The sequence below is a fragment of the Anomaloglossus baeobatrachus genome, chromosome 2 (genome assembly GCF_048569485.1).
Source record: "Anomaloglossus baeobatrachus isolate aAnoBae1 chromosome 2, aAnoBae1.hap1, whole genome shotgun sequence".
Taxonomy (NCBI): Eukaryota; Metazoa; Chordata; class Amphibia; order Anura; family Aromobatidae; genus Anomaloglossus; species Anomaloglossus baeobatrachus.
Window position 1 is genome coordinate 764,700,247 of NC_134354.1, and position 12,173 is coordinate 764,712,419.

Consider the following 12,173-nt stretch of genomic DNA (forward strand, 5'->3'; position numbering starts at 1 on the left):
GAGAGAGAGCCCGGGGAAAGAGAGAGAGAGCCCGGGGAAAGAGAGAGAGAGCCCGGGGAAAGAGAGAGACAGCCCGGGGAAAGAGAGAGACAGCCCGGGGAAAGAGAGAGACAGCCCGGGGAAAGAGAGAGACAGCCCGGGGAAAGAGAGAGACAGCCCGGGGAAAGAGAGAGACAGCCCGGGGAAAGAGAGAGACAGCCCGGGGAAAGAGAGAGACAGCCTGGGGAAAGAGAGAGACAGCCCGGGGAAAGAAAGAGACAGCCCGGGGAAAGAAAGACAGCCCGGGGAAAGAAAGAGACAGCCCGGGGAAAGAAAGAGACAGCCCGGGGAAAGAAAGAGACAGCCCGGGGAAAGAAAGACAGCCCGGGGAAAGAAAGACAGCCCGGGGAAAGAAAGACAGCCCGGGGAAAGAAAGAGACAGCCCGGGGAAAGAGACAAATACAGACACACACAGAGACAGACAGGGACAGACAGACTGATACAAATACAGACAGAGATAGAAACAGCCAGACAGAGACATAGACACAGACAGACAAGGAAAGAGACAGACAGAGACTGTTACTATCCCGGGCAACGCCAGGTACTACAGCTAGTTTTATCATATAATTTAGCGAGAAAAAAAATGGGGAAAAAAAACAACCAAGTCCTGCAAAATTTAGGGAACCCCTCGCTTATTTTGTTTTGCTCATCTTTGTTGTGTGATAAATGACCCAACAATGCACCCATAAAGCAGTGCTGTGCCTTGTCTTTTATGCATTGAGCTGGCATATTAAAGGGGTTGTCCACTTCTTTTACACTGATGACCTATCCTTAGGCTAGGTCATCAATGTCTGATCGGCCGGGGTCCGACACTCCGCACCCCCTCCGATTAGCTGTTCTCGGTCCTGGCAGCCGGAATTGCTCAGCTCCATCTCCTGGTAGCGGCCGCAGTCAGGTACTGCACATCCGCCTCCCATTCTAATCAATAGGAGTGCAGTACCCAGCCGCGGCCACTATGAGAAGACGGAGCAGCTCCGGAACTGATCATTTCCAGCTGCCGCCGCCGGGACAGAGAACAGCTGATCGGAGAGGGGGTGCCAGGTGCCAGACCTCAGCCGATCAGACACTGATGATGACCTATCCTCTATGTTTTAGTCCCTTAGGAAGCCTGAACTTGCGATCATCCGATCTCTTATGCTGCAACACTATAGTATTACATTATAAAGCAAAATAGTGGCTCTTATGTCAATCTCAGCCAGAGGCAGTTACGGGGGCCTTCAGCAGTGATTTCATTTGGAAGGGTGTAATTCTTCATTTCACCTGTAGAGGCGCTATAAAGAACTGAACCCTGGCAGATGGGTTTCCCCAGCGCCCATTAGCGGGCACGCTGTGACCAATAAGAAGGAATGGTCCAAAATGGACAGCTCCTATAGAATAGTGTATTTATAATCGAGGCAGCCAGCAGCTCAATATTCACAAAACACTAATATGGTGATAGGATGGGGAAAACGAACAAGGCGTTCTGTCTCTATGAGGAGGCTGAGAACCAGAAGTGTTGTCGTGAGGACACAGGAGACGCTGCAGCTCACAAGCACCAAGAGGCTTCCATAGATTTCTTGCAGCAAATCTTGGTCTGGAAGTGATAAAACTTCAGCTGGTTCACCGTCCAATGTGTGATCTCATTACTGAGTATTTCTCCCCAATACGTGACGCAATGATTACAGAACCCCGAGTGATGACACTACATACCCCCAGCCTCCTCTGTCTTATCAGCATCTGGATTAGGATTTTGAGATGAATTTTCCTCTGGCTCGGGTTTCTTCAGTAACGCAGGGTCTATTTGTGCTTTCAGAAGTTCCACAATCTCTGCCAAATCGTTCCTGGACCTAAATGAGAAGGGAAACAGAAAAGATGAAAGTGCACTATCAGAGTCTGATATTTGGGGGTCAATGTTCTAAAGTACAAGGTACGGTCTCCATACACAACAAAAGATCAGGCGCATGAGACTATAACTAATGCACTGTGTACATACATTACTGATCCTGTACTGATCTGGAATTACATCCTGTATTATACTCCAGAGCTGCACTCACTATTCTGCTGGTGCAGTCACTGTGTACAGACATTACTGATCCTGTACTGATCCTGAGTTACATCCTGTATTATACTCCAGAGCTGCACTCACTATTCTGCTGGTGCAGTCACTGTGTACATACATTACATTACTGATCCTGTACTGATCCTGAGTTACATCATGTATTATACTCCAGAGCTGCACTCACTATTCTGCTGGTGCAGTCACTGTGTACAGACATTACTGATCCTGAGTTACATCCTGTATTATACTCCAGAGCTGCACTCACTATTCTGTTGAAATGAAAAACACCAGAGGAAGCTGTGTAGACACTGAATAAGCAGGGAATGTTTGAACCTTGCTTATGGAGAGGCAATAATAGATTTATTGCTCCAGTTTCCTTCCCTTATTCACCCCAGCAGAGCACATTGCACTGACCTGACTATGCACTTCCATGAGGAGCCGTCCTGGTCATCCTGCTCCTCGATGTACACACGGATGTTATGGTCCTGATCCAGTTGGTACCAGTACATCAGGCCGTCCTTGTCTCGTCCTATGGGCTGGACACGCATGGCGTCGGAGTCCTCTTCATTGATGGCATTCTTAAACTTCAGATTGTCGTCAAACTGACACTCGCATAAGTGCTGAAACGAGAGAGCGTGTAAGTGCAGCGTCGCCCTGTGTGGCCACAGATGATCAGGAGGACATAGAAATAGGCTCATAATAAGAGAACACAATATTCTGGGCATCCAAATCTGCTCCCCGGCATAATCTCATAATCGCCCCTGGACAGAGTTCTGCGACTACAGCGCCCCCCCAGGACGCAGTCACCGCACATCTGAATGTTGTCCTAATGCAGTCCGGCTCTGCACCGGCTGCAAGACTACAACCCTCAGCGTACGCAGATTTCTGCAACATGTAATCTTACATCACATCCTCCTTTGATAATGGTCATAAGAGCCTTTCCTGTCCCGTGTGATCCTACTAATACACATCTGTAATAACACAAAACCATCAAGGTTCCCATTCACTTGCTTTTATTTTTACGAACTAGCCAAAAGAAGGGAATTTTGTTACTTATCGTAAATTCCTTTTCTTCTAGCTCTTATTGGGAGACCCAGACGATTGGGTGTATAGCTACTGCCTCCGGAGGCCACACAAAGCATTACACTAAAAAGTGTAAGGCCCCTCCCCTTCTGGCTATACACCCCCCGTGGGATCACGGGCTGCTCAGTTTTAGTGCTAAAGCAAGAAGGAGGAAAGCCAATAACTGGTTTAAACAAATTCACTCCGAGTAACATCGGAGAACTGAAAACCGTTCAACATGAACAACATGTGTACCCGAAAAAACCACCAAAAATCCCGAAGGACAACAGGGCGGGTGCTGGGTCTCCCAATAAGAGCTAGAAGAAAAGGAATTTACGGTAAGTAACAAAATTCCCTTCTTCTTCGGCGCTCTATTGGGAGACCCAGACGATTGGGACGTCCAAAAGCAGTCCCTGGGTGGGTAACAAAATACCTCAAGTTAGAGCTGCAAGACAGCCCTCCTCTACGAGGAGGCCACTGCCGCCTGCAGGACTCTTCTACCTAGGCTGGCGTCCGCCGAAGCATAGGTATGCACCTGATAATGTTTGGTGAAAGTGTGCAAACTCGACCAGGTAGCTGCCTGGCACACTTGTTGAGCCGAAGCCTGGTGTCGTAATGCCCAGGACGCACCCACGGCTCTGGTTGAATGGGCCTTCAGCCCTGAAGGAACCGGAAGCCCCGCAGAACGGTAGGCTTCCAGAATTGGTTCTTTGATCCATCGAGCCAGGGTGGCTTTAGAAGCCTGCGACCCCTTGCGCTGGCCAGCGACAAGGACAAAGAGTGCATCAGAGCGGCGCAGGGGCGCCGTGCGGGAAATGTAGATTCTGAGTGCTCTCACCAGATCTAACAAATGTAAATCCTTTTCATACCGGTGAACCGGATGAGGACAAAAGGAAGGTAAGGAGATATCCTGATTAATATGAAACGAGGATACTACCTTAGGGAGAAACTCCTGAATGGGGCGCAGCACTACCTTGTCCTGGTGGACCACCAGGAAGGGAGCCTTGGATGACAGCGCTGCTAGCTCAGACACTCTCCGAAGAGACGTGATCGCCACCAGAAAGGCCACTTTCTGTGATAGTCGAGAGAGTGAAACATCCGTCAGAGACTCGAAAGGCGGCTTCTGGAGAGCAACTAGTACCCTGTTCAGATCCCATGGATCTAACGGCCGCTCGTACGGGGGGACGATATGACAAACCCCCCTGCAGGAACGTGCGTACCTGCGGACGTCGTGCTAGACGCTTCTGAAAAAACACCAATAGCGCCGAGACTTGCCCTTTAAGGGAGCCGAGCGACCAGCCCTTTTCCAACCCAGATTGCAGGAAGGAAAGAAAAGTAGGCAATGCCAATGGCCAGGGGGACACTCCTTGTACAGAGCACCAGTAAAAGAAAATCTTCCACTTCCGTGGTAGATCTTAGCAGACGTGGGCTTCATAGCCTGTCTCATGGTGGCAACGACCCCTTGGGATAATCCTGAGGACACTAGGATCTAGGACGCAATGGCCACACAGTAGGTTCAGGGCCGTAGAATTCAGATGGAAAAACGGCCCTTGGGACAGTAAGTCTGGCCGGTCTGGTAGTGCCCACGGTTGACCGACCGTGAGATGCCTGTCGCCAGAGCTCTTTGATCGTCATGAAAACCGGGACCTTGCTGTTGTGCCGATTCGTGAAACCCGTCCGGGTGCAGAGACCATTCTCCTGCGTCCACGCCCTGGTGACTGAGGAAGTCTGCTTCCCAGTTTTCTACGCCCGGGATGTGAACTGCGGATATGGTGTATGCTCTGTCTTCCACCCCTAGCAGAATCCGGCGGACTTCCTGGGAGGCTCGCCGACTGCGTAGTCCGCCTTGGTGGTTGATGTATGCCACCGCTGTGGATTGTCCGACTGAATTCGGATCTGTTTGCCTTCCAGCCACTGCAGGAAGTCTTGCAGGGCAATATACACTGCCCAGAGCTCCAGACAATTGATCTGAAGAGTGGACTCCTCTGAAGAGAGTCCTTGATCGTCTGAGAAAGGGGGACGTTCCTGTGTAGGGACATCGACTTCCCCTCCCATTAGCGAAGAATGTTCTATTGAAGTGGACGCAGATGAAACTGCGTGAAAGGGACTGCCTCTGGATGAGGTGTCTCCTTGAAGGAGAGACTGCACCCCCGTCTGTAGTGACCGCTGTTTGTCCAGTGGAAGCTTCACCATCGCTGAGAGAGTGTGAAACCCCAAGCTAAGATATGCCAGCGATTGGGTTTAACTTTGAAAAGTTGAGGACCCACCCGAAACTCTGGGAAGACTCCAGCGCCATGTTCAGGCTGTGTTGGCATGCCTCTTAAAAGAGTGCCTTGACAAGTAGATGGTCTAAGTAAGGGATCACAGGGTGACCCTGAGAGTGCGGGAGTGGTCCCACTGCTGCCATGAACTTGGTGAAAACCCGTGGGGCTGTCGCCAGACCGAAGGGTAGGGCTACGAACCGAAGATGCTCGTCTTCAATAACGAATCGTAGCAAACGCCGGTGCTCTGGAGCAATCGGCACGTGGAGATAAGCATCCTGATGTCTATTGATGCTAGGAAATCTCCTTGAGACATTGAGGCAATGACGGAGCGGAGGGATTCCATCCGGAACCGCCTGGTTTTCACGTGCTTGTTGAGCAGTTTAAGGTCCAGAACGGAACGGAAGGAGTCGTCCTATTTTGTCACCCCGACCAGATCGGAGTAAAAAGTGTCTCTTGTTCCTGAGGAGGAACCGGGATTACGACTCCTACTGCCTGCAGAAGAGCCTCGGCTCGGCCGGTGAGGAAGTTTTTGCGACAAACTGTCTCTCCCCCACCGGCCATTGACCTGTGGCAGTTAAATGTCGCTAAAGCGGGGGAGTCTGCCACCGACCGCGGACGCGGAGAGAGAGGGCTGAAAGTCATGAGGAAACCGCCTTGGTAGCGGTTCCTCCGGCTGCCTTCTCCGGGCGTGATTGAGCCCGCCAGGAACCTGCGCCCCTCTGAGCCTTTTGAGTCCTGTTGGACGAGGGCAATTGGGACGTGCCCGAGCCTGGGAAGGACCGAAACCTCGACTGTCCCTTCTCCTGATGGGTCTTGTTTGATAGCTGGGGTAAGGAAGAATCCGTACCCTTGGACAGTTGAATGATTTAATCCAACCGCTCACGAAACAGTCTGTCACCAGATAAAGGCAATCTGGTTAAGCACTTTTGTGGAAGCAGCATCTGCTCCAATCCCTTAACACTAGGAGCGTAACAACACGGAGTTGGCGGACGCCACTGACGTACGGCTCGTAGAGTCCAGGACAGCATAAACAGCTTGAGTCGCAATGCCGACATTGCGAGGTGAAGGACGCTACTGCGGCCAAGATGTACATGTGACCGCGTCCCTCTGCGCAATACTAGCTGAAATAGCTTGGAGTGCCTCTATGGCTGCGAATGCCGTGGCAACCGACCCGCCGATAGCTTCATAGACAGATTGCAACCAGAGGGCTATCTGTCTGTCAATGGCATCTTTAAGTGAAGTCCCATCTTCCACTGCAACTATAGATCTAGCCGCAAGCCTGGAGATTGGGGGATCCACCCTTGGAGCGCTTGAGCACGTCAGGGGGGAAGAGACAACGCGTATCTTCAATACGGTTGGAGAAACGCTTATCGGGATAAGCGTGGTGTTCCTGGACTGCTTCTCTGGAGCAGAGTGACCAGAAAAGTACTCAATATACGCTTGAGATACCGAAATAGGGATTTCTTCTGCTGTGAAGCTGACCCCTCCACTGGAGGAGTTGAGGGAGAAATACCCAACCTTCCATTGATGGACGCTATAAGATTATTCACTATAGCGTCACCATCCGGTGTATCCGGATTGAGAGCGGTCTCAGGATCAGAGTCCTGAACAGCTACGTCTGCATCATCATACAGAGAGTACTGTGATGAAGTCGAGGGCCGTTCTTAGGGAGCTCGCTTAGGCCGTCTGGGACTGTCGTCCGTGTCAGAGCCTGCACCCTGGGATGCATGGGACCCTCCTGGAGCCATGATTTGTTTCGAAATCAGGTTGGCCAGGGGCATTGAATCAACATTGCCCAAGGTCTGTCTGGACTGCAAAGTCTGTAAGATGTTAGTCATAGTCACAGACAATATATCAGCGGAAACTGCAACTCCGTCCCTGTCCCTGGACAGGGATCACAGGTGGTTCTTTTGGCCACCTGTAGCAGAGACCCCGTTGAGTAATTGCACACACTGGGGGTCCTGGAACAGTATCGCATGCAGTACAAGCAGCATAGAAAGCCTGTGCCTTGGCACCCATGCTTTTTTTTTTTTTTTTTGCTGTTGCTGTCTAGCCATCTAGGAGCATTAGCCAAGAATAGCGACCGTACAGTGCAATGTATAGCATACAATCATGAAGTACAATAAACACTTCAGCACATGCAGTACAAGGAGCATAGAAAGCCTGTGCCTTGGCACCTTTGCTTTTCTGCTGCCGTTGTCTAGTTATTCAGGAGCATTAGCCAAGAAAAGCGACATACAGTGAATGTATAGCATACAAGCATGAAAATAACCACTGCAGCACATGCAATCCAAGCAGCATTGAAAGCTTGTGCCTTAGCACCCTTGCTTTTCTGCTGCTGTTGTCTAGTCATCAAGGAGCATTAGCCAAGAATAGCGACATGCAGTGAATGTACAAGCATGAAAATAAACTCTGCAGTACATGCAATCCGAGCAGCATTGAAAGCTTGTGCCTTAGCACCATTGCTGTTTGCTGCCGCTGTCTAGCCATCTAGGCGGGTAGACAGCCAAGAATAGCCCTTACAGTGCAATGTAAAGCATACAAGCATAAAGGACACATGACACTGCAGCACATGCAAGACAAGCAGCATATAGAGTCTGTGCTTTAGCACCCCTGATCTTTTGCTGCTGTTTCTAGGTCTGCATCCTGAATAGCGACCGTACAAAAGTACAACAGGACACTTCGGCATTAGTGGGTCAGCACTTTAGTTGCCGCTTACCGCCCGCACAAAAGCGGGTGTGTGGCGCCGGAATCCTGTGCTGGTAGCTCAGCGCTTGTCTCCGTTTTCCCGCTCTGCGTGCCGGAATGGCTGCCGGCGTCCAGAGGAGAGGGGCGGGCCGAGGGCGTGCCCGAGACAAGAGCGGGAACCCGGCGCCCACTGTGTCTAGTGAAGGGGGCTGGAGAATGCAAATAAGGCTCCAGCCCTCGGCGCTGCTATAGAACAGCGTCTCTCCCTTTCCCTGAGTGACAGGGTGGGGGCGGGAACGAAGCGGCGCTAGGCCGCAAAAGCCGGGGACTAAAGTTAGAAGCGCCGCCGCCGTAAAAGCGCGGTCGGCGCGTCCCCGGCGCACTACAAGTCGCAGCTGCGCCGCCGCTCCAGGGGCGGTCGGCGCGGCGGTCCCCACACGTAAAGTCCCCCAGTAATCTGCAGGGACTATAAGCCCAGCGCACAACGCTACAGTCCCCGGCGCACTAGCACACCCAGCAAGCCTGGAGTGTGCGTGGCCTGCCATACGGGGACACAGAGTACCTGAAAGTTGCAGGGCCTTGTCCCTGAACGGCACTCCCGCTCCACATCCAGCAGGTTCTATGGGTCTGTGGATGGAGCCCGGCCTCAGGGCTTGGTGGCCGGAAAGATCCCACTTCCTCAGAGCCCCTCAGGGGGATGGGGAAGGAAAACAGCATGTGGGCTCCAGCCTCCGTACCAGCAATAGGTACCTCAACCTTACAAACCGCAAGTGGGGTGAGAAGGGAGCATGCTGGGGGCCCTAGTATGGGCCCTCTTTTCTTCCATCCGATATAGTCAGCAGCTACTGCTGACTAAACAGTGGAGCTTATGCATGGATGTGTGCCTCCTTCGCACAAAGCTTGAAAACTGAGCAGCCCGTGATCCCACGGGGGGTGTATAGCCAGAAGGGGAGGGGCCTTACACTTTTTAGTGTAATGCTTTGTGTGGCCTCCGGAGGCAGTAGCTATACACCCAATCGTCTGGGTCTCCCAATAGAGCGCCGAAGAAATAAAAGTGAAGTGTAAAAGTTTTAGGCAGGTGTGAAAAAAATGCTTCAAAGTATTCAAAATAGAAGTGTTAATAGTTTAGTTTCATCAATCAGCAAATGCAGCTGGCGCCCGGTGTCTTCATCACTTCCTCACCATCACTTATAAACAGTTTTGGAAGGAACTCGCAGGAGATTGTTCCAAACATCTTGGAGACCTGACCCCCCATCTACTTGAGACAGACTAGGAACTACCCTGTTCGAAACGCGTCCTCTCGGTCACGCTCAGAACCATGTTTGGACTTTTTAATATGCCCTAATACATTTTTCTAAGTTTTACTGGATTTCCTGGACTTTGTTGCTGGAATTTCGTATCTATATGGACAAGACTGCCAGATTCTTTTTCCCCTTGCACGAGTCCTGGATATAGTGGTCCCCTTCGGCTACAGGTGAGCGGATACTTATTTCTTTTCTCTGGCCCCCATCTACTTGTTATGAGGCTTGTGTAGAGACAGACGGGATGATATGAGGGGGGGGGGGCCCAGTCAGTCACCGCCTCCGGGGCTCTGCGGGGGGGGGGGGGGCCCTGTCACCGCCTCCGGGGGGGCCGGTCACCGCCTCCGGGGCTCTGCGGGGGGGGCCGGTCACCGCCTCCGGGGCTCTGCGGAGGGGGCCGGTCACCGCCTCCGGGGCTCTGCGGAGGGGGCCGGTCACCGCCTCCGGGGCTCTGCGGAGGGGGCCGGTCACCGCCTCCGGGGCTCTGCGGAGGGGGCCGGTCACCGCCTCCGGGGCTCTGCGGAGGGGGCCGGTCACCGCCTCCGGGGCTCTGCGGAGGGGGCCGGTCACCGCCTCCGGGGCTCTGCGGAGGGGGCCGGTCACCGCCTCCGGGGCTCTGCGGAGGGGGCCGGTCACCGCCTCCGGGGCTCTGCGGAGGGGGCCGGTCACCGCCTCCGGGGCTCTGCGGAGGGGGCCGGTCACCGCCTCCGGGGCTCTGCGGAGGGGGCCGGTCACCGCCTCCGGGGCTCTGCGGAGGGGGCCGGTCACCGCCTCCGGGGCTCTGCGGGGGGGGCCGGTCACCGCCTCCGGGGCTCTGCGGGGGGGGGCCGGTCACCGCCTCCGGGGCTCTGCGGGGGGGGCCGGTCACCGCCTCCGGGGCTCTGCGGGGGGGGGCCGGTCACCGCCTCCGGGGCTCTGCGGGGGGGGGCCGGTCACCGCCTCCGGGGCTCTGCGGGGGGGGGCCGGTCACCGCCTCCGGGGCTCTGCGGGGGGGGGCCGGTCACCGCCTCCGGGGCTCTGCGGGGGGGGGCCGGTCACCGCCTCCGGGGCTCTGCGGGGGGGCCGGTCACCGCCTCCGGGGCTCTGCGGGGGGGCCGGTCACCGCCTCCGGGGCTCTGCGGGGGGGGGGGCGGTCACCGCCTCCGGGGCTCTGCGGGGGGGGGGGCGGTCACCGCCTCCGGGGCTCTGCGGGGGGGGGGGGGGCGGTCACCGCCTCCGGGGCTCTGCGGGGGGGGGGCGGTCACCGCCTCCGGGGCTCTGCGGGGGGGGGGCGGTCACCGCCTCCGGGGCTCTGCGGGGGGGGGGCGGTCACCGCCTCCGGGGCTCTGCGGGGGGGGGGCGGTCACCGCCTCCGGGGCTCTGCGGGGGGGGGCGGTCACCGCCTCCGGGGCTCTGCGGGGGGGGGGCGGTCGCCGCCTCCGGGGCTCTGCGGGGGGGGGGCGGTCGCCGCCTCCGGGGCTCTGCGGGGGGGGGGCGGTCGCCGCCTCCGGGGCTCTGCGGGGGGGGGCGGTCACCGCCTCCGGGGCTCTGCGGGGGGGGGGCCCGGTCACCACCTCCAGAGCTCTGAGGGGGCCAAATCATCACCTCCAGGGTTCTGCGGGGTCGGGTCACCACCTCCAGGGCTCCTCATTCTTCTGTACTCTGAAGATCATTCTCAATGATATTGGCTGGATGTCTGGGGTAGTTTGGAGCCAGTCACCTCCCTGATGGTATCACATGAAGGGCAACTCTCTACAGGTTTTTGGGAACAAACTTACATGTGTTGCAGCCAAATATTTCATATTTGTGACTCATCAATCCAGGGCACCTGCAGCCATTTTTCTGCACCCCGATTCCTATAATTGAGTCAACTGGCCCTCTTACAATGTAGAAGGTTTTGTCTTTGGCCTCAATTCTTCCATGAAGACTTCTTCTGGACAGACGTCTCTGCACAGGAGACTGGTGTAGTGAGTCCTGCTGGTTGTGGGTTGATGGCACTGCTTGAAATCTTCTGATTGAAAAGAGAAGTAACATGATGTGGCATTCATTTGATGCACTAGGGTTCCTTGTCCAACCACCGTGTCTAAAATCATCAACATGGCCCATTTCTTGGTGCTTCTTCAGAACGGCACATCCTGACGCCCCAGTCTGGTTTGTGACATTTCTCTTGGATACTCCTTTCTGATGCAGTATAACAACCCTGTGTTTTGTTGCTGCGCTTAGTCTTGCTATCTGTGACATGAATCAGTCTTCTACAACCTCACCTTTGTAGCAGAGTTTGGCTGTTCCTCACCCAGTTTTAAGCCTCCTTCACAGCTGTGTTTGTTAATGGCTAGGTTTCAAACAACATATGAAAATGATAATCATTATCTCCCATTTGGTTCCTCAAACAGCAGAATAAAATCCTACAAAGTCCTGACTTTCCGCAAGTGTAACTAAAAGAAATGCTGCAGTTTTGAAGGCGACGGACGGTCACCGAATAGTTGTGGGATTTAGAATTCTATTTTGTTTACTCACTTACGTAGCATTTTGATAACTGACAAAAATAAAACTATTACACACACACAGGCAACAAAAGTGAGTACACCCCTAAGTGAAAATGGCTAAACTGTGCCCAAAGTGTCAATATATTGTGTGGCCGCCATTATTTTCCAGAACTGCCTTTTCTTGGGCATGGAGGTCACTAGAGCGTCACAGGAGCCGCTGGTTCCTCTTCCAGCCCCCATAATAGCACGGAGCTGGTGGATGTTACAGTCCTTGCGTTCCTCCACCTTCTGTGTGAGGAGGACCCACAGATGCTCC

The 12,173-nt window shown here is 54.2% G+C and overlaps 1 protein-coding gene across 1 annotated transcript in view; it reads right to left on the reverse strand.

Moving 5' to 3' along the window:
- RSF1 (remodeling and spacing factor 1) overlaps positions 1–12,173 on the reverse strand; it is a 103,590-nt gene that overhangs the window by 57,934 nt on the left and 33,483 nt on the right. Inside the window, exons 4-5 of the mRNA XM_075337507.1 lie at positions 2,492–2,697; positions 1,729–1,865 (exon numbers count right to left, since the gene is read on the reverse strand). Of these exons, the coding sequence (XP_075193622.1) occupies positions 1,729–1,865; positions 2,492–2,697 (343 nt within the window). The remainder of the gene's footprint in view (positions 1–1,728; positions 1,866–2,491; positions 2,698–12,173) is intronic.